The sequence below is a fragment of the Corvus brachyrhynchos genome, unplaced genomic scaffold (assembly GCF_000691975.1).
Source record: "Corvus brachyrhynchos isolate BGI_N302 unplaced genomic scaffold, ASM69197v1 scaffold14, whole genome shotgun sequence".
NCBI classification, from domain to species: Eukaryota; Metazoa; Chordata; class Aves; order Passeriformes; family Corvidae; genus Corvus; species Corvus brachyrhynchos.
The window spans coordinates 12815625-12836478 of NW_008239110.1; the positions used below are offsets into that span (position 1 = coordinate 12815625).

The 20854-nt window shown below is 40.2% G+C and overlaps 1 protein-coding gene across 2 annotated transcripts in view; it reads left to right on the plus strand.

Moving 5' to 3' along the window:
* Positions 1-7231, plus strand: part of GJA1 (gap junction protein alpha 1) — a 7582-nt gene extending 351 nt beyond the window's left edge. The window contains exon 2 of one of the 2 annotated variants that reach the window (XM_017739624.1): positions 5934-7231. In XM_017739624.1, the coding sequence (XP_017595113.1) occupies positions 5950-7095 (1146 nt within the window). In that variant the 5' untranslated portion in view covers positions 5934-5949 and the 3' untranslated portion in view covers positions 7096-7231. The remainder of the gene's footprint in view (positions 1-5933) is intronic. The other variant, XM_008637804.2, reaches the window with a different exon arrangement.
* The last annotated feature ends 13623 nt before the right edge of the window (positions 7232-20854 follow it).

Here is a 20854-nt window from a genome sequence, read left to right on the forward strand (position 1 = left end):
TTTTTTTTTGTCCCCCCCCCCCCCCCCCTAAGAATTCTGTGTTATCGCGTTGAGGGTTGAACTCGTTTAAAAACACACATCACTGAACAGCGTACATTCTCTTAAAGTGCTAAGTTCCAGCTTGGAGGAATTCTTTGCTTCCTTTTGTTATATTTCTATACATTTCCAGAAGTGCTACACTTTTGCAACTTGTAACCTTGTTCCGCCGAAGGAGGAACTGCGCCGAAGTTGTTAGTGCCGGACTGAGCTGCAGACTTGTTGCTGCAGCAAGCGATCGCTCCCCTCCGCTGCTCTCGGACTAACACAGCTCCTTTAAAGAGAAAGCCGAGGTGCGCTTCGCTCTCCTCTGTTGTACCAAAATTGCATCAGAAGTTGGTAACAGGGAGATCTTGCCCTGAATGCGTCCCATTCCTTCCCCACACGTTTTGCTTTCATATGGAAATCCTGATTGATGCCTGATAGCTTGAGCAGAGCAAGGTTCTTAATGAGATGCTTTATTAAATGCTGCAGCTTCTGAAGTGGTGACTTTCACGTGGTCTTCCTGATAGGTTTTTTCCCCTTTTCTTTTAAAATAGATGTGATAAAATCCAGACATGGGTTATGGATTTTTAACCTGGTTTGTATATAGTTACTCTGTTTTAGCAACCTCAGTGAGGGATTTTAGCGAAGGAATGTGGGATATCATGATATGCCTTACCACGTTGGCAATGTCTGTGAAAGCCTTGGGTAGATATAAATGAAAGTTGTCTAGGAAGGACTGTACATAATCCCTATATGACACATTCCCTGTATGTTACCTTGAAGACCAAATTGCCAAAATGCAGAGAAAAAAATACTTGAGCAGCATCTCTTGGAGAACTAAAAACCTTTTTATGTTGCGAGACTTGGAGTGATTCCTTGTAACAGTTGTTGCCTGCTGCTCGCCAGTAGTTAAAAAGCAGCACGAGGAAGGAGAAAAAAGAGCCTTCAGCTGAAAGACAGACGAAGCACAGAATCTATCTTATCGAGTAACACACGAACAACAATATTGTGTGCTTATAAGTGTCCTCATATTTTGCCTTGAGATAACCAGCAAGCCTCATGAAGCAGCATATTTCCTCTGAGGATTTCTTTTTCATTTTTGTACATGATGCTTATGACAAAAAACCCTGATAATGAGGACAAAAATGGGATATGGACACCTTTTGCCTGATGGCCCTGTGTGCACGCGCGTGTGTGTGTGCGCATAGGGAATGAGTTAGAGGACTTGCATAAAGCTTTCATCCTGCCATTTTTAACATCTGGACAGCACACTGCGCGGCAGAATTTAAGCCTCTAGACTCTGGGATGTTTACTGAAGTGTTTCCTTCAGAAACTTCAAAGCCAAACACTGGTGCTGACCCACAATACCTAACAAGCATTTGAACGGGAGAAAGGCGAGCAGCAGGCTGGGTTCAGGACAGGGAAGAGAGGGATGGACACAAGGGATTTCATTTGCGACATGAAGCTGAATGCTTATACACACAGGAGCACAGACAGATTCAACACTCTAAAGTTATCTCAGCTCTCATGTTATGCAAGCCCAAGAGATTACTTTTATTTGTCTCTGCGATGAACCAAGGCCAAGGATTCCTGTGGGCATGGGGAAGGTTAGAGGACATTGAGCAATGCATCTGTTTCACTAGAAAGGTTGCTCTCTTTCCCCCAGTCTCTGGTATCTCCTTCCCATGTTACTCACTGAATTTGCTTCATGTAGAGGCACCTGGGCTGTTGTTTGTGCCATTTATGTGTTTAGACATCCAGATTTCAAGATCCTCAAGCAGGAACATTAGAGGGCCTGAGGCCCCCTCAGGGAATTCAGCATTCCTTCCCTTAATTCCAAAGTGAGTCAGGAGAAGGATGAATCTGGGCATTAACACAGAGGGTAAACCTGGCTTGTACAACTAGAGAATGTCTAAGAAAATGATTACAATTGCTTTTGCAAATATTGTTTATAGTTAAATGAGGTGGGGAGGGTACAGCATGGGAGAGCCAGAGGTTATGGGGTAGATCTGGTAGTGACTGACCATCAGCAGTACTGGCAGACAAAGGAAAAACCACACTTGTGACACTTTAAATTCTAGTTTCTGCGACCATTTTGTGCGTAACCTTTGTCCAGTGGATGAAATGAACTGAAGCTCATCTGCAGACCTATATATGAACTACACCTTCTCAAGGGAATGTCTGCAAGGCATTCATTTATTTTTGTAAGATTTCGAAAAACTAGCTTTCCCTATTCCAACAGGTCCAAACCCAATGAGTTGTACATCAACTGCTTTTTCTGTGATGCACGTTACTTTTGGGAAATTCTCAAGCTGATTTATGTTCAGGGTCCAGAGCCTTCTCTTTTGTAGTCTATGTGTGTGTGAGCACAAATAAAAAGATAGAAAAGGTTGGAAAACCAAAGCTTTGGCTGGTTTCCCAATTACTTCAGCTGCATCATCCCATTTTAGAACCCACTCTAACCCTTACTGCTCTTCCATCCACTAGCATCTGACCTTCTAACACTGTAGTCAGACCTGGGACATTACCACAGCACTGAGTTTGCATTATCCTTCCTGGAAAATATGAACCAGATGACATGATGAATGCCGTCCATAAAAAATAGTTCTAGAATTTCTTAATTGTGGCTTACAAATCAAATGTCTTATATATGTGGTCATCCTAAACCCATGCAGATGAATGCTGTTAGATCTCCTGCTGGTCTATGGATTTTTTTCCTGTCTTTACCCATACACAGTAGGACCTGAAAGAAATCCATCTTTTAAAGACTGGTATATTTTAATGTTAGGCCAGCGTTATTCTGCCTCAGAGAAGGTTATGATCCTGTAAATTATTAATCAATAGAAACTCATGAAACGCACATACTCATCATCAGCCATATCCTTAAATTCCTGAAGTACTGAATTTGTATCATTCAAACAGGCCAGCCTGTGTCATTCAGTGGACTCATTTAAGGTAATTGGAGGTGTTAAAACAAGCTAAAGTCCAGAATGCTAAAGAGCTAATTTTAAAGGTTATCTGCCAACCATTTCAAGCTACTTACAAAGCTAGAATACTTAAGTACCTGTTTGACACAAAACCTCTTTTTTTACCTGGTAAACAGATTTGTAATCAGTTAATAAAACTGGTCTTTCAGTGCCCTGAAAGTAAACAAGTTAGATCCGGTGAATGAATTTTCTCTACAACAAAGCAAAGTACTGTGTTTCATAAAGCAATGGAATCCACTTAAGAAAAGGAATAATATATTTGTGCCACCACAAGGTTATCTGATTAACAGTACAATGTTTTGAATTGATGTGGGGTTTTTTATCACTGGCAAAGGCTAGTATGTAACTGATCTCTTTTTTAAAAAGTTGCTTTTCAGAACTATGTATGAGTAATTCAAACATGGAATCTTTCCTCCTGGAGTTTATATTGCCAGCGGACTCAAATGAAACTTAGCAATTTTGCATGCTGAAGCAAATTAAAAAATAGGTAGTAAATTCTCCAAATATTGCAGGTGTGGGATTAAGTAGGTCAAAACTGAAGTAAATCATATTGCATTAATGAACCAGAGAGGAGCATAATTAGAAAACAAACAACACGTAACTGCCTAGAAATAACATATCGTCTGTTTTCTTAATCAGGCTTTAAATCTGAAATAACATTTAGACAGTAAAAAAGTACTGAGTTGAGTCTGAGGAAAGTCTGTTAACCCAATAGTTTCTAGTCACTGGAAAGCTGACTAATTAAATCAAGAAGCTGTTACTTGAAAAAGGTTCTTTCTGTCCACTTGCACTTCTAGGACATGAAGCAAATAGCTTTCCTTTAAAACAAACTTCACATGTTGTATAGTTACAGGCTGTTCTCTGTTTTAACAATCCCAGCCTGAGGAAGAACGTGGTCACATTTCATTCCAGCCTTTCCAGGGACCTCTGCACTTCTCTGCCTGACTCCTTCTCTGCCGCCCCAGCCCAAAAAGACAAACTCACTTTTTCTGGGACAGATGAAAGCTGAGGATGGCTGAGAGGATGTGTCAGAGACAAACATGCTCTGTGTGCTCCTCCCAGAAGAGACTTCCAGTTTTAAAAGTTTGAAGCAGGCTTGATCCTTTGATGGGGCTTTATTCATGAGGAGAGCTAATTACATGAGGAAGGGTCATCAGGCTGCAGTGGGTGAACTTCAGAGCCAGCTGTTTAGGCAGATGGAGGAAATGGCCCTGGGATATTTTTCAGGGGTTCAAAGATAATTGGCATTTCAGAGCTATCAGAGCGAGTACTTTTAATGCTCGTCTCCCATTACTCTCTCAGACTCGGTGGCAGGAATGGTGTGTTTTTATTTGGCATCTATTGTTACGTCTGAGTTTGCCAGATTTATTATCTTCTGTTTCCAGTGACTCACCACTTCTTAAAAGCAAGTCTCCGTGGTGCTAAAATTTCCTATTTTGTGAATTATCCAAAAAGCGCTTTTTCTATAAAGGACCTTCACTAGGGAATATGTCCATGATGCAGTGGTGAGGAAATCATTTGGACATTATCAAAACTGTTAATACCAGGAAGGGATTACTCAGCATCCATGGAACAAATATCTATGCCCAGCAGCATTCCCATTAAAAGGGAAACTTCATGATTATTTTTCCTTTTAAGTTCCTGATTTCACATGCTTTTTCATGTGAGGCAAGTTAAAATGTAAGTTTTTATAAGATTGCCATTCTCCAGTTGATAAAAATCTATAGTGAAATTTGTTTTTCCTAGGAATCTAGAACATCAAGCAAACCATTTCATTTCTTAATTTATATCATCATGCATATTTCCAGATATCCTGAGAAGCTGCCTGTGTCCAGAAACATGCACTTTAAAACTCAAGTCAGGAAAGACAGTTTAAACTTGCAGTGTTCAACACTTGGAATGCAAACTGCAAGCCAGAAGTCGCCTTACAAACAGCTTATTTACCTTTTTTTTTCTTGCTAAATCTTTTCCTTTCAAAACAAAGAAGGAATTTAAATACAAAAAGATGCAAATACAAACCTGAAACTCCAATGAATTAAACAAATCACAGATAAACAGGAAACCAGTTCCTCCAATATGATAACATGATCTTAGCTGTGTTTAATGTATTTACTATTTTCAGTTCCTTCATAAAACTATAGGTAAAGAATTCTTACTTTGATGTTTGTGACACAAATACTAATGTACAAGTTTAATTTAGACAGCTAACATTTTTTCTGAAGTTGAGTAGAGTATAAACTTGGCATCATTAGGAACTATACTCTTAAATGTGTTACACTCTATGAAGTGATAGGCAAGAACTCAGTTTAATATTGCTGTGTAGGAAAAACTGCGTGTATTTTGCAAAGGTAGAATTTTGTGTATGTGACCCTAATAACTTTAGGTTACCTATTGTATTTAGGTTATACTGTGGTTTGCTTTTTTGTTATCTGAAAGAGTGAACATAAAGATTACATTGAATGATAAAATCCACACTGAAACTGAGAAATCTTTCATATATTCCTAGAATATTTAGGCAGTGCTACTACTTAGTTCCATGCCCTGCTTCAGCTGTGTGTCACAGCTGTTTTCCACCTGAGGCAGATGTAGGTCATTGAACTGAGGCTGCCACCAAGGAAGCTGAGCCAACCACAGTGGTCACTGAGGGTAGTCATGGACTTCTTGAAAACTGGACTGAAATTAGGAACTTTTTCCATTGTGCTCTGAGACATTATATGTTACTTTCTCTTTTCAGTTTCTCTAACTTTCCACTTCACCTGCAGACTAACTAAAACTCCAGTTTCTCTTCAGATCATGTAAAACACATTAATTATCACAAAGGTGACACCACTGCTCTATTAGCATTGATCAGTGATTTAGTGTATCAAAGGTATTAAAGCTGTTCCTTAACCCTTGCTGTTTTTTTTCCTTTGTGTCTTTGTTTAGCTAGCATCCTGTGAAGATGGGTGATTGGAGTGCCTTGGGAAAACTTCTTGACAAGGTTCAAGCCTATTCTACTGCAGGAGGGAAAGTGTGGCTGTCTGTCCTGTTCATTTTCCGAATCTTGCTATTGGGAACAGCGGTAGAATCTGCTTGGGGAGATGAACAGTCTGCATTCCGGTGTAACACTCAACAGCCTGGTTGCGAGAACGTCTGCTATGACAAGTCCTTTCCCATCTCCCACGTACGCTTTTGGGTTCTGCAGATCATATTTGTGTCTGTACCTACCCTTTTGTACCTGGCACATGTGTTCTACGTAATGAGGAAAGAAGAGAAGCTGAACAAAAGAGAAGAAGAGCTTAAGGTAGTCGCAAATGATGGTGTGAATGTGGATATGCATCTCAAGCAAATAGAAATTAAGAAATTCAAGTATGGGATCGAAGAGCATGGCAAAGTGAAGATGCGTGGGGGACTGCTCCGTACTTATATCATCAGCATCCTGTTTAAATCTGTCTTCGAGGTGGCTTTCTTGCTGATACAGTGGTACATTTACGGGTTTAGCCTGAATGCCATCTACACCTGTGAGCGAGACCCATGCCCACACAGAGTGGACTGTTTCCTCTCCCGTCCAACTGAGAAAACCATCTTCATCCTCTTCATGCTGGTGGTGTCCTTGGTGTCTCTTGCCTTGAACATCATTGAGCTTTTTTACGTGTTCTTCAAGGGCGTCAAGGATCGCGTGAAAGGGAAAACCGACCCTTACTCCCACAGCGGTGCCATGAGCCCTTCCAAGGACTGTGGCTCCCCCAAATACGCTTATTACAATGGCTGCTCATCACCGACTGCCCCTCTGTCTCCCATGTCTCCCCCAGGGTACAAGCTCGTTACTGGAGACAGGAACAATTCCTCCTGTCGTAACTACAATAAGCAAGCCAGCGAGCAAAACTGGGCCAACTACAGCGCGGAGCAGAACAGAATGGGGCAGGCTGGTAGCACCATCTCCAACTCGCACGCCCAGCCCTTCGACTTCTCTGATGAGCACCAGAACACGAAAAAACTGGCGTCAGGACATGAGCTGCAGCCCCTCACCATTGTGGACCAGAGGCCCCCCAGCAGAGCCAGCAGCCGAGCCAGCAGCAGGCCTCGACCTGATGACCTGGAGATCTAAGCTTCTTGCTCCAGTACTTGCTCAACTATGAAACGACGTGCATTGGAAGATGCCGTCAGTGCTGATCTTGTTCCAGTGGAGGTGGTACTTAACAGTCTCAAGCAGGAGATTTTAACAATCATTAAAAAAAAAAAAAGTAAAACAAACAAGCAAACAAACTTTTAAAATACTTGCTGGTTCTTTGGGGGGTGTGGGGTTGGTGTAGATGCCGGCAGTGCTGATCTTGTTCCAGTGGAGGTGGTACTTAACAGTCTCAAGCAGGAGATTTTAACAATCATTAAAAAAAAAAAAAAGTAAAACAAACAAGCAAACAAACTTTTAAAATACTTGCTGGTTCTTTGGGGGGTGTGGGGTTGGTGTGGGGTGGTACAGTACACATTGATATTTAATGTAGCTGGTTTAAAGAATTTAAATACTAAAAAAAAGGAAAAAAGATAGGTAGTACTAAGGTAAAGGGCTGTTTTTCTAGAAAGGCTGTAAATATCTGAGTGTATGTGTATGTGTGTACTATCATGTTTGTTTCTAAAGAATCTTCCGTAATACTAAAACCCAATAATAACTGAACTCACATTTGTCAGGGTGAAGTGCTACCTGAAGATGAAAACATTTTTCCTATTCAACATGCAAAAAAGTCCAGGATTGCCTCTGATCATTTCCCTGTCAAGAACATTCCATTCTTAGAAAGTGCACTTTGAAGGTAAACTTTCCTACGTGGTTCTCCGGGTTGTCGGAAGGCTCCTGTGAGGACAACTTACAGTCTTTGAGTCGTTCAATTCAAATTTCAGGCATGGCCCACCAAAGAATACTTCAGTCACCTGCTCTTCCAGCCCTTCATGCAGGTGTACTTTGTGATGTGCGTAAACAGGACGGCTCCACACAGGTGGAACCCGCAACGACACAGTCTTGCCCACAGCGATGCTTGTGTCCTGCTACTCATGTAGAGTGTCTTTAGTATTATATAAAACACAGTTTGCTGCCACTTGCAGATTTAAGCATCAAGACAAGCAAGCAACTGCCTTTAGTGAATTTTATCACACCTTTATGTGTACTAAGAGTGTACGTATGTGTGTGGATGTGGAGGTAAAGGTATACACAAAACACCCTCAGAAGCATAGGCTGACAAATAAACGCACACAGGTTACTTGCAGTTGACACTTTCTCATGGATATTGTGAACATGTGGGCCACTATGGTGTTTACATTCTCTGGTTCCTTCAATGTAAGTGAAGCACATGTCGTTATATTTTTTTAATTCTATAAAATATTTTCCATGTATCCTAAATGGATGCTCTTTTAAAAATAAAAAAATCTAAAGGGCCTAATCCTGGATGTCTTGCTCTGGAAAATCACTCTTTAAAGTTGTTGGGAGTTTTGCCTCAACAAAGTCTGCAGGATCAAGCCCAAGATGTAGCGAACCATGTTCTTGCTGGCATGAATGATTTTCTTTTGTAGAAGTTAGGGGTGGAAAAGACCCATTAGGTCATCTAGCCAATCTCCCTGATAGGTAATAATGATGCTTGAATGATAGAAGATGTAGTACTGTAAGCAAGCTTTAGTCTTTTATGTGAGAAACTTAGAAGAAGTGCTTTGTGCTGGATTAATGATAAAATATGCCTACATGGCTTTTGCAGTAACTGGTATTTTTCTTGTTCTAAATATTCATATTTACTGAACTGCAATGTCCACTGAGTTTGACAGTTAGGTCTTTCTAGATGGCTCTAGCAACTTTAGTGTTTACAGTTAGATTATGTTTGAAATGCAAGTGAAGTTGAAAGGATTTTTAAAGAGTACAATTCTAGCTAATTTATTTGAAACATATGCTAAAGAAATCTACCAGTTTCTTCAAATACATAGCCTCTTAGCTGAACACAGATTGACCAAGGAAATACATAGCTTGATTTCATTTTGCAGCAACACAGATAAATTGTTTCATTTAATACATTATATTAATTTGTTTGACATTCCATGTTAAACTACTGTTGTCTTCAACTTCATTGCATGTATGCAACCATAGTTTGTCGGATCATGTTGTCTGGAGAACATTAGTCAATAAAGTTTTAATTTAGTATAAATACATTTTCTAATTGTCTTTTACTGTTTCATATGTCCGTATATATCTTTAGTTTCAATCTGATAATCCAAACTCATTCCTCCCTTGTTCATTTTTCCCCAGTCACTCTGCATTTCAGAAGCATCCTTTCTTTAATCCATCTGGATTTACTTTGAACCGAAATTCCATAGAGCCACATTCAGATACCCTCACAACAACTGGAAAAACAAGCATTGTCTCTGCCACTCCTGAAACAAAGTAATGTTCAGCATGAAAAAATCTTGCCATGAGTCTCAGAAAATGTATATTTATTTGCAAACTATTATAAAAATGAGAGTACTAAAATACTGTCACATAACTTTTTAAGCAATTTTTATTTATGACTTAGAATTAACATTATGAAATCATTGCATCTAGTTTACATTTCTTCATGTAATCAAATTGCTCAAGTGACAGTCAGTTTCAATTTCTGGAATTAAACCCTCATTTCTTCAAACTCAATCGGAGAAAAGTACTGATTTTGATAAGGCTGACACTTAGCATATTGCCTCTTCTCCTTCACCTTTTAGGTCCCCATCCCTAATAAAGTCATACAGTGCTTGGCTTTTCAGCATTGGACTCTAAATGTAAGGTGGTTCAACTCCTTTTTTTATTTGAAAAATCAAAATATAATGGTCATGCAATTATCAAAGAAGTTTCTACTTTCAATTTGCTTGCTATTTTAAGTCCAAATTCTTTCCCTTCTTATTAGTAAAGATGGGGAAAAAACAGGGTAGTGGAAGTGGATTTACAGCTCTGAGAGATACTACACAAGCACCAGCACACGGAACGACTCCTTGAAGTTTTTCTTAAATAATAACAATGAGTCATATTTAAGCTGGCTTGTCCTAGTCTGTCAGTACAAGCTGAAGGGCATTCCAAACATTTTGTGAGGATCATGCCCTTGGAAAGGTGGATGGACATTGAAGCATTCAGAGAAAGGCTCACCCTGAGATAAAATGTAGTGTCTCCTAGACAGGCTGGTTGTCAGGTATATCCCATGGGGCATCTTGCACAACTGAAATAATTTAGTACTTCAGTGCCAAGGCTCTCTGAGTGATTTTTTTGGTGGTAATGCATGTGTGTGCATGTTTAGGGTAAAGACATTCCAGAGGCCCTTTCTCCCACCTAGATTTGTTTCTGTGGTCTGCATTTATTACACACTTCAAAGTAATCACAATTTTGTGTGTCATTCATCTAGTTCTTTATGTGCTTTCTCCCAGTGCATCCCTACAGCAGCATTTGTTTTGTCTGCAGATGACACAAAATAAGCTGTGATACAATGCTAGCACTCAGCCTTTGTAGAAGAATATGTTAGATACTGATTTCAAACTGGAAAAGATGCAAAAATACACATTTCTGAAGGTAATTAAAATATAAACCCCAAATTCTCATCCTGTTAATTATTTTAAAACTCTGTTTATGTTTTGTGTAGCAGTATTTTGCAAAAAAGGCAAATCATCTTAAGGCCTCCACCCTGTCCCAGTAATTTGAAATGTTTTTAAAGAGTAAAGTTAGAAGGAAAATTTACAGACAGCCTAAAATCTATATGCATATCATGTAATTTCAAGATGTTTTAAATACAGCGAGCGCACACTGAAGGTTATTTCCCAACTTAGAAATTCAATTTCCATGTTTAAAGTGGAAACTACAGTAATAGTTTGAGAACCGGAACAAGTTATGTGAGCGTACCTGTCGCACCCACTGAAATCCATCATTTTTAAACAACGCACTTGTGTCACTGGTCCAGAACCACATTTCCCACATCTGTCTGCAGCACTCCTGTGTTACTCAGCAGTAGCACCCTGGCTCAGCTGTGCACTATCACCATGCTGCCTTTCCCTCAGACTTTCTCTACAGCTTGTTATTGATTAAAACAGAGAAAAAAAAAAATAGTGATATAGGGAGTAGAATTTTTCAAGTCAGATGTAAGAGTTCTGGAGTTACCTTGTCTGGTTATTCCAGAGTTCTGAGTATGTCAGATCAAAACCTCCTCCAGTTTTGGTGGTGGCTGTTTCTATTCTGCTGAGACAGAACTACTTTTAATTCTTCTTGTAATTCTTCCGTGATTACCACTTCTCTCTTTTCAAGAATTTAAACAAAATAGGGCAGAAAATAGGATTTATCTTCCTCCTGTAGAATTTTTTATTTCTATTTACTCCTAATCCAAATTTAGAAGGACTGAGCATTCTTCTGAGCTTGACATACATTTTTAATGCACTGTAATATTCAAATAGTCAGATTTACCATAACCTCCTTGAAGATGTCTTGTCTTTTATGCTGTTCACTCCAGCCATTTGCAGTTAGACCTGCCAGAGGATTCAGATGACAGAGGTGGGGTGCATGGCCCTTGAGGATTTCTCTGCCAAAAAATCCAATCCTTTGATGATGCAGAGTACTCCTTACATTACTTTTATTTCTACTGTCAACATAGACAATAAGGTCAGAAACATAAGTCATGTCTGAGAAATCACTACCTAGATGTGTTATCTGCCTCAGTTCTATGAAACTATTTGAGTGTCCTCCATTTTATTTTAGCTTATTCTAGCATAATAGCTCCAGAAACATGGGGCTGTAGAATGAGCTCCTAAAAGAGATGACTGCATTTCCCTGACTTAAATCATGTTTTTTTGACTGTGCCCAAGGACATATTCACACCCAGACCCTGTCAGTCCTGGAAAGTTTGTCAGCTGTAAATTACATGATGCTAGCCCATCACTAGATTGAAACAGGAAGAGCTTATTGGTTTCCGTTCCTATTTAATAGGTATTTTGATAGACACAAAAAAAAAAAAAAAAAAAAAAAAAAAAAAAAAAAAAAGCTTGTCTTAAATGCTTCCTAACCTGCAGCACTACCAAAGACCCCGTGAAGCAATACAGATGATGTGGATGTAAACATGTTAGGCATTATTAATGGATGCTACGAATATAAACAGTTTAAACAGATCCAGCTGGTCAGTGATCTGGTAAAACCAGCCTCCTCTGAAACGGCTGCCCTCACTCTTTTCGCCTGGTAACCAAAATGCTGTATCCGGCTTCCTAGTTTGCTGGCATTTGCAATGCAGAAGCGCCTTGGACAAAGACAGACACGTTTTTACGGTGATAGTTTTGCGTTAACTCCTTTTAAGTGCTGGAGAAGCTGAGTGCTGGGAGCTGGAGGCAGAGAATCTGGGACAGCCTATACTGGGTTAGTAAAACAGTCAGGGGAGTCGCTGGTGAAAAGTAATGGCTTTCTGGGGATTGTGGCCTCTCCCATCACTTAAAGAGGCCTCTGCTGCTGTGTTGAGGAAATTTGTGTAACAAAATGAGACGTGTGAGCTTAGACCAGTATAAAAGGGAAAACGTTCAGACATTTAAATTGCTCCTTGAAACAAGCCTAGACCACAGTTACATGCTTCCCATTAGAACTGACAGAAAATGCTCGTATGAGTTCCAGGATTTCAGTCATTTAAATCAGTGCTAAAATTCTTTTCAACATCAAACATAAACAGATTGGACCCAGAAAGATATATTATGACATTTAATTTTCATTTCTATAACTGCAGGGGGAAAGCTGATGAGTATAAGCTACCAAATCTTGGATGGTGTCTACTTAAATATGTATAATCATGCTATTTCCTCACACTGTCTTTTTACTGTAACTCGGTCTAGAGGCAAATTTATGAAAAGTAGTCTAAAGGTTTGTGTTTTTTACAAAGAGACGTGAATTTTGTAGATGTAATGAAATAAATTTACATGATGTCCATGTCAAATTTATGCAGTATTACATAAGAAAGTGTGGGGTACTACATAACATGCATCTAACTCTTCTGGGTTAGGCAGCTGAGGAATGAAATCTTCACTTTGTCTCTCCTTATCCTTGTTAGAAAGCTTTTCATATCCCAAAGACCTGAGCAGTTTCTCTGGGAGCTTTGCTTGGGTAGGGGTCTTTTCATCCTCCTCCTTCTTTTTCCATCTATAGTATAAGTTCCATAGTGAAAAACAGAAGTGGCCCCAAATATAAATGCAATCACAGTTGGTAACAAAGCATTGCCATCAGGGAATAAGTAGTAGTTCTCTTTTGCACTTCTGCAACTAACTGAATAGGAGAGCAAGACAGAAAATAGTTTAAGGCATTAGAAAGTCCTCTGGATACTTCAGCATCTTAAAACCACTGGTCCTTGCTGAAACAGGCCTTTTCAGTCTCAGCTTCTGCTGAGTCACAGAGGTCGTTGCCTTTGAAGGCTGAAGTACTTTTGCCCAAAATTGAAGTTGTTCTGGAAAAGTTCAGACCTTCCCTAATGACCAAATTTGCATGCTATTCTCGGTAGTATTTACATATAATAGGACACCCTCCGCAGGAAGGCTTCTTCAAAACACAGGCTCTGCTTACACTGTGAATTTCCCTATTCAAAGGGGAATATTCAAAATTATCTACTTCAAAGTGTTTCACTGGGAGTACTCTGCCATATATTTGGGAGACTCATCATAGTTGTTTGAAAGCTGAATATATAGCCAGCTGTAAGATTGCCACCTGGATTTTGTGTGTGGAGGCAAAGTATTACTCAGGCAAGAATCCTACCTGGCCTGACCTGGCATACTTCTGTTGAGGACAAGGAGTTTCTGTTAGTGATGTGAGATGAAAACCCTTCTCTGAGCTTTACTTAGTTCCTTCTTTTATTCAAGTCCCTGTAGGGTTTTTTTTTTTCCTTCAGAGCACACAGAGGATCCAGCCATGAATCCATGAGCCTGTGTAACTTGCTGAGGTCTAGGATAATCTCTGAGGAATTTCTTCTGGCTCCATTTTGGTTGTTCCAGCTCTGTGGACTTTGGATAGACTGTAGTGCTCAATCCCTCAATGGTAGGGTAGTTGGTGATGGCAAAGGGTGTGTGAGTAGAGAAAGTGGGTCTGGATTGTTTCCCATAGGATTTCCTATAGAATCAAGGCAAACTTGTCAATCATCCTTCCTTGTCCTGAAAAGTCAAGCTGCAAAAGTGTGAAAGGATTTCTGCCTTCTGACAGAGGCTTCAACTTTGTGCAGTAGCATCCTCTTAATCTCTGTCATCTTCTCCACTCCTCCCATGCAGCCATCTTCTCTCACCACCTGTTTATTTTCTGCATATTGCTTATACCACAGATGTTTAGTGTTTTGTACTAAAAAAGCTCTCCATATGATTATTTTTTCCTTGTGTCATGTGCTGGGACCACTCAAATACCTTAGAATAACCTGCTCCATTAAATATCTATTAATTAACAAGCTGATGTATACCCTATTTCATTTATTTAGAATGAATGCTAACTACTACACGTTTTGGCTGACAGCTTAGGAAGTAATTTTGCATCTCACCTCATAGGAGCCCACATCTGCTTCGATCACTTTCTTTTTCATAGAATTTTACAATTAAGGAAGACAGCAGAGGAACTCAGAATTCTAGTTATCTACCTTAACCAGGTGCAGTGAAAGTGTGAGGACATGGAGTTTGTCCAAATCTTCCTCCCACCTTAGTCCCAAAGGGACTCAGATCTACTCTCCCACTAATGGTTATGTATGCTGTATAAATTATAATACCTGGAGTTGCACTGATACAGTGCCTTTCATCTTCAAAGCACTTTGAGAACCCTATATAATTAGTTTGCTATGGAGTCATCACTGATGATACTGCACGAACTCCAGTACTGTGAGAGTCCAAGAGGGAATCTGAACAGCCAGAGACCATACATAACCTCTATATCACTACTAAAAGAAATTGAAAATGCTGAGCAAGGATATTTTAACACTTCACGCAGGAGGAGGATCCACAACTACCAGGAAGCCAGTCTCCCTATGATAAGGAAACAGGAATGTTTTCCTTGCTGGTAATCTACTACTTTAGATCTCTAAACACATTCTAAATACATTTTACCTTGAACTATGTCTCAGTCAAGCTGGCAGAAGATCACAGGTAGATTATCTCATTGCATGGAGTCTTCATCTTCATGCAACTAGAATATATCCATTTTTTTAATTTAAAAAAGTTTTGATTTGATGAATCCAGAAGGGATGCAGATATAATAACATTAAATAGGTTTTACAAACTTTAGTGAGACTCCAGGGGGACAATTTATCCAGAGTACGTTGTTGGCAATTGACAGTCCAACTGAGTACAATTTTAATATAAATTTTTTTTTTTGAAGTACTATTTCATAGTACTTTTTCAAGTATTTCCAGCAAGCTTACAACAGGTCCTTGTCTATGTCCAGGAACTTGCTCTTTAAATCAACTTGACATTTGCTGGAGATTATCATCCCAACATAAATTTGTAAACAGCTTTTTTAAAACTACACCATTAAGAAAGGAAAAAAAAAAAAAAGCTGTAAGAGTTCATTCAAACTGGTGAGAATAAGAATGCAGAGGAACTGAGCATTTTTTGTATAAAGGATACTTGGAGTATCTCTGAACATTACTAATTTTAATTTGCCTCAGCCTTATACACTGCCTAGCATGTATTTCCTCAGCACAAAGCCTAATGTGCTTTGTTTGCCCTTTCCAAATAAATTTTTCTTATGGAAGGTTCCATAGGACAAAAGGATACTGTTTTACATCATTGTATATATTAATGATCAAATGAAGAATAATCTTGAGACTAGATTTCCAAAGTTGTGGTCAGGCAGAGCTACTGGACAGGCAGAAGCAACTCTGCTTCCCATGCAGTTAATGAACACGTGCACTCACATGTCTTGGTTTTTGCTCCATTTTAAGATCACTGTTTCTTTTTTAAAAATTGGTGTTCTTCCCTGTTATATTTAAATATCACACAAAACCATAAACATAACCATATGTCAGAATGAGTGCTTTACTGATGAATGATGGTTTGGACTCAGTCTCTTTGCTTTTATTTTTACTGCTTATTCCATTAGTTTTAATTGAAATGTATTCTCTGTGTGTGTTAGACTCATATTATTTTTAGCTGCTCCTGGCCTTCTTAAGGAAAACCCAGCACATGACCTCAAGAGTATGAGAGGTACCTCCTAAAGCTTCCTTTTCTCTCTCCCATGGTGCATCAGTAGAGCCTCATCAACACGGCCACTATATAACAACTATAACATCCACATATATTCAAACAAGAAATAATGTTTTGGAAAAGCAGCAAAGCAAGAAAAAGGGCTGGGGAAGAGCAGTGAGATAAATGATTTGAGTAGTCCTTCCAGATTTCAAGCAATCACAGCTGTTTCCTTTCTGTAGCAAGAGAAGTGACCCTTCCACACCAGCTATTTTTACCGTGGTGGAGCTGCAGGTCTCGGAGCAGGAGGAAGGAAAGGGAGTGACAAGGTACAGCTACATGAGAGGTAGTGTAGGAAAAAAAGTTGACAGACGGAAAACGGATGTTTCCAAAGAAAGAGTTGCACTAAAGTAGATGTTCTGTGATCTTCCCATATGCAACAATAAAGGAACTTTGAGATTACAGTGGGGAAGGTGTTGGAGGTGAGAAACTCAGAGCTTAAGAGACTCCAGGAATGCATGGAGTTTCTCTTGGCCTGACTGCACTCTTTTGAAACATATGATGAATACATATCTCGGCAGATAAATGTGGTTTGCTTCACAATACTGCCAGGCAGTATATAGCCACACTGTCCACTTCAATGGTATGAGGAGGAAGCTCATCCTCCTTGTTTTTTTGCAGATTCAGACTTCTCATTTTCAAAGCCATATGTACAGCTGTGCTTTCACACTCTCATTCCCTGTTGAACCCTTGTTTGGCCCTACATTTTTATTATTTATCTGACACTGCTTCCTTTCTTTTTACCTCTACTTAGTGGTCAGGTATACTCTGCTTGTCTGAGCATGGTACACCTATTTAGGTTCACAGCCAGCCCTACGGCTTGGGGCAGTATTTCCACATCCTAGTGACACTGTGGCTGATTCAGTGTGTCCAGCAGAGAAGGTGATGTTACTAAGCAGGTCTGAGTGCCACAGCAGTGTGGCTGCCACGCTTCTGGAGCTGTCACACCCTGCGCGCTGAGCCATTGGCCCAGGCTGGTGCTGGCTCAAGGACGGGAAATCTCAGGGAAGAGCAGCAGGCTGCTGTGCACAGCAGAACTGCCCAGCATTTTCTTCCACACTGTTTCTTCTCTTAGGTTTTAATTAGGCTTTTGGATCCCACCTGACCTCTGCCACATCTTGCCTTATTCTCCATTGCTCTGGGCCGTATTCTGACAAGCTTTTCAAACTGTGAGCTTTTCAGGCATTCCCTATCAAATGTAAATAGAGCATTTGCAGAAGCATGCAAACTGAGTAGGTGATCTGTTGATGGTTGGATGTTTTGAGCAAAGGAGGAGCATTCATTTTGCAGCTTTTTTAGAATGAGAGTGTCAGAAACTATTGTTTTGGCACCCGTGTATTCTCGGACTCTAATAAATTACAAGTGAATGAACTGGATGCATCATGCAGATTTTTGCAGGCACCATGAATGTACATATTTCTTATAGATTTTTTTTACTTCCTTTATTCACTCCTGAAAAACTTAAAATTGATACACACTTTCTAAAGTTTTTAATGAAATATATATAATTTGTTGTAGTGACCTGATGTCACATATGCTGTTTAACATATGAATTGGGACTTATCTGAGCCAATAGCAGTGACCACAAGTCACTGGAAGAAGACTCAGGAAATCTCAAGTCTGTGACTGAATGACCTTTACTGTTAGATTTCCTTTCTGAAAAATGGCAATTGTACTCACTTCCCTTGTCTGCCCTATATAGATAAATTGTAAGGTTTGGGGACAAGGAGATTACTAGTGTTATACAGAACTAGGCTCATCTAAGACATGGGGAGGGCTCACCTTTGGAGACCAGATACAGTCATTGCCCTGGTCTGTCCACCAGGTCCTCAGGGCAGGAAGATATGGTCCACCGATCAGTCAAGTCCTGCAGAGATTTCATGTGCATATCAGCATTCTAAAGCCAGTTCTAATCAGTAATAATTTAAACCAAATTTCACTACAACCCAGTGGCTTAGGAGCAGATGCATGAGTTTTTCTGTTCTCTGTGCAGTGCAGGTGAAGTAGGCAGCTGAGCATCTTGTCTGCCATCCCTAGTGACTGTTGGGGTCCCTCCCCTGCCGTGTAGCCCTGGGAGAGGGCCCCTGAGGGCACAGACCCGGGGTGCTCCTGCCCCTGCTCAGCCTCGTTCCCATTGGTTGGTTTGTGTTCCCTGCGCGGGCAGAAGGACCCTTGGTCCCGTGACTGGAACAGTTCCTGAGCACAGCCCCGGCCATGCGGCTGGAGAAATAAACATCTCTGAAACAGCTATCAAGAATCTGTCTGTCCATATATATTTCCTTTCCACGGGACTCCTGGTTTGATATATGCGTGTTGCAGGATCCCCACTGCAACAAACCAACACAATCCTTATTGGGCTGATACCCAGTTACTGCTTGATGCTCTACCTGAATCAGAAAAGCAATTAGTTATAAAGACACCTGTGAATATGGCTGAAGATGATTGCAGGATAACACAGGAGGATGTTAAAAAGGTACTTCCTCTTCAGGATGCAGAGTGGGGCCCTAATGAGCCAGATGAAATGGCACAGTTAAAAAGGTACTGGGGATTCATAATAAAAGGGCTAGAAAGAGCAATCCCTAAAGCCATAGACTGCTCAGCCCCGTATGCTATGAAGCTGGGTCCCTCTCAAACACCTTCTGAATTTTTAGACAACTTGCGAGATGCGATGCGTTGCCATGCCACCTCGGATCCTGGACCGGAAGAAGGAGTGCAGCAATTGGTAAATTTATTTTTAGGACAATCCACAGGAGACATCCGGCAGAAGCTTCAGAAGATGCAAGGTCCAACAACCCGGAATCTAGAGACTTTGCTTAGTGTGGCACGGAGCATTTATAGCAATTGGGGAGAGGGAATGCAAAAATTAATAAGGGTGGTAAAAGAAGAAAAAATAAAGGAAGACGTGGGCAAGGTCCACCAAGACAAGGAAACAGTTCCTGAGCACAGCCCCGGCCATGCGGCTGGAGAAATAAACATCTCTGAAACAGCTATCAAGAATCTGTCTGTCCATATATATTTCCTTTCCACGGGACTCCTGGTTTGATATATGCGTGTTGCAGGATCCCCACTGCAACAAGTGACAGCACCATCATTTGTCTGTCCAAAGCGCAGAAACCGAAATTCAACTACCAAAAAAACCTGGTATGCTTGAGTACAGTTGGTCAGAAAGTTTTGTGTTTTCCATAGGCATTTAGTTTTGCAGGAGCAAAAATGAAAGAGGAATTCAGTGGAATGCTGACTGAAAATTTTAGTGAAAGAAGAGCACAATCATTAAGGAAAGCATTACCAGGTCTTTGTGGTATCTGCTGTCTGGAATAAGCTCTCCTGGCTGGGTTCCAGGCTGCTTTAAAGGCCTCATGATGTACCATGGCCAGGCCTCTTGTCTGTTCTCATGGTGCATCCTGTAAAATCCAAAATAAGTTGCACCAGACAGAATATTATTTTCCATTTGTAAAAATTCACAAATACTCAAAACCCAAACTAATCATGGAACCCAACATGTAAAATGCCTTGCTATTTTTTTAATGAAATTTTCTCATTAATTTACGTATCTTAATCAAGAATGATAACAGTTTCATGTTTAAGGCTGATGACTGAAAGCAAGTAGAAAACAGCACAAGGTGAAACAATTTGAGAGAAACTGTCTTTGCCATCTGGATTCATGACATCTTTTCTTGCTGAGGTTTTACTGTGGCACAGACAAACAAAACTCAGCATCAAAAGCTACGAACAAAACTAAAAGATGAAATCCTTTTTAATATTGCTTCATTTTTAACCAGCTGCTTCACAGGTGTAGAAATATTGCGCACAGTGGTTTTCATGCTGGGTGCCAGGCTCACCACAGGTAGCTCAATGAGAATCTTGTATCTCTGTGGAGAATCTGATTGGAGGGAAAGCAGGTGGCTGAAGTGCAAAGAGAAGGAAACAGGTCTAACTCCTGCAGGGAACTCCAGCTGCAGGGAGGGGAGACTTGGTGGTGATGCTTACGTGCCTGAAAGCTTGCCAGTGCTGGTTGTCTGGTTGCTCTTGCACTTGATGAATCAGCTCTCAGAGTCCCTCCTGCACATACCTTTTCTGACGCTTTGAGTTAGTACTACCTCAGTCTATTTTTAACAGCTACATTTTCCATGATTAGATTTTAATGCTATTTATTTATTTAAACTGAACCAAACAATTCCACATAAGCTGAACATCACTCTTGGCCATGCAGAGGATTCTAAATCGAGTTTAAATTACATTCCTTGAATGGTAGAAAAAGCTGGGTCATGTGCCGAAGCTTGTGATAAATAACCAAGTTGTTCTTTCACAGACTGCAAAAACTTTATTAAGGAAAAATAAACAGGTTAAAGGTCTTTCAATGGCTCCCCTGTCTATGCATAGCAATTTCCCCTCACTTTTTCCCTCTTCGCTGCTAGTTGAATACAAATCTCTCAGTCTCATCCTCTGCCATCATTGAGGTAGGTCCTCTAAGTTTTCACTGAAGTTAAAGGGAGTGAATGGCTTGGGATAATTAGACTCAGTGTCTCAGTCAGTTTCTTGCAGATATCTGGGAGTATGAAGTTTTTAGGTCCCTCCCTCCTGCATAGATAGCAAAGGCAGGTACGAAAATTTGACATCTCTCAAAAACACCTTTTCACAGACAAAGAGATCAT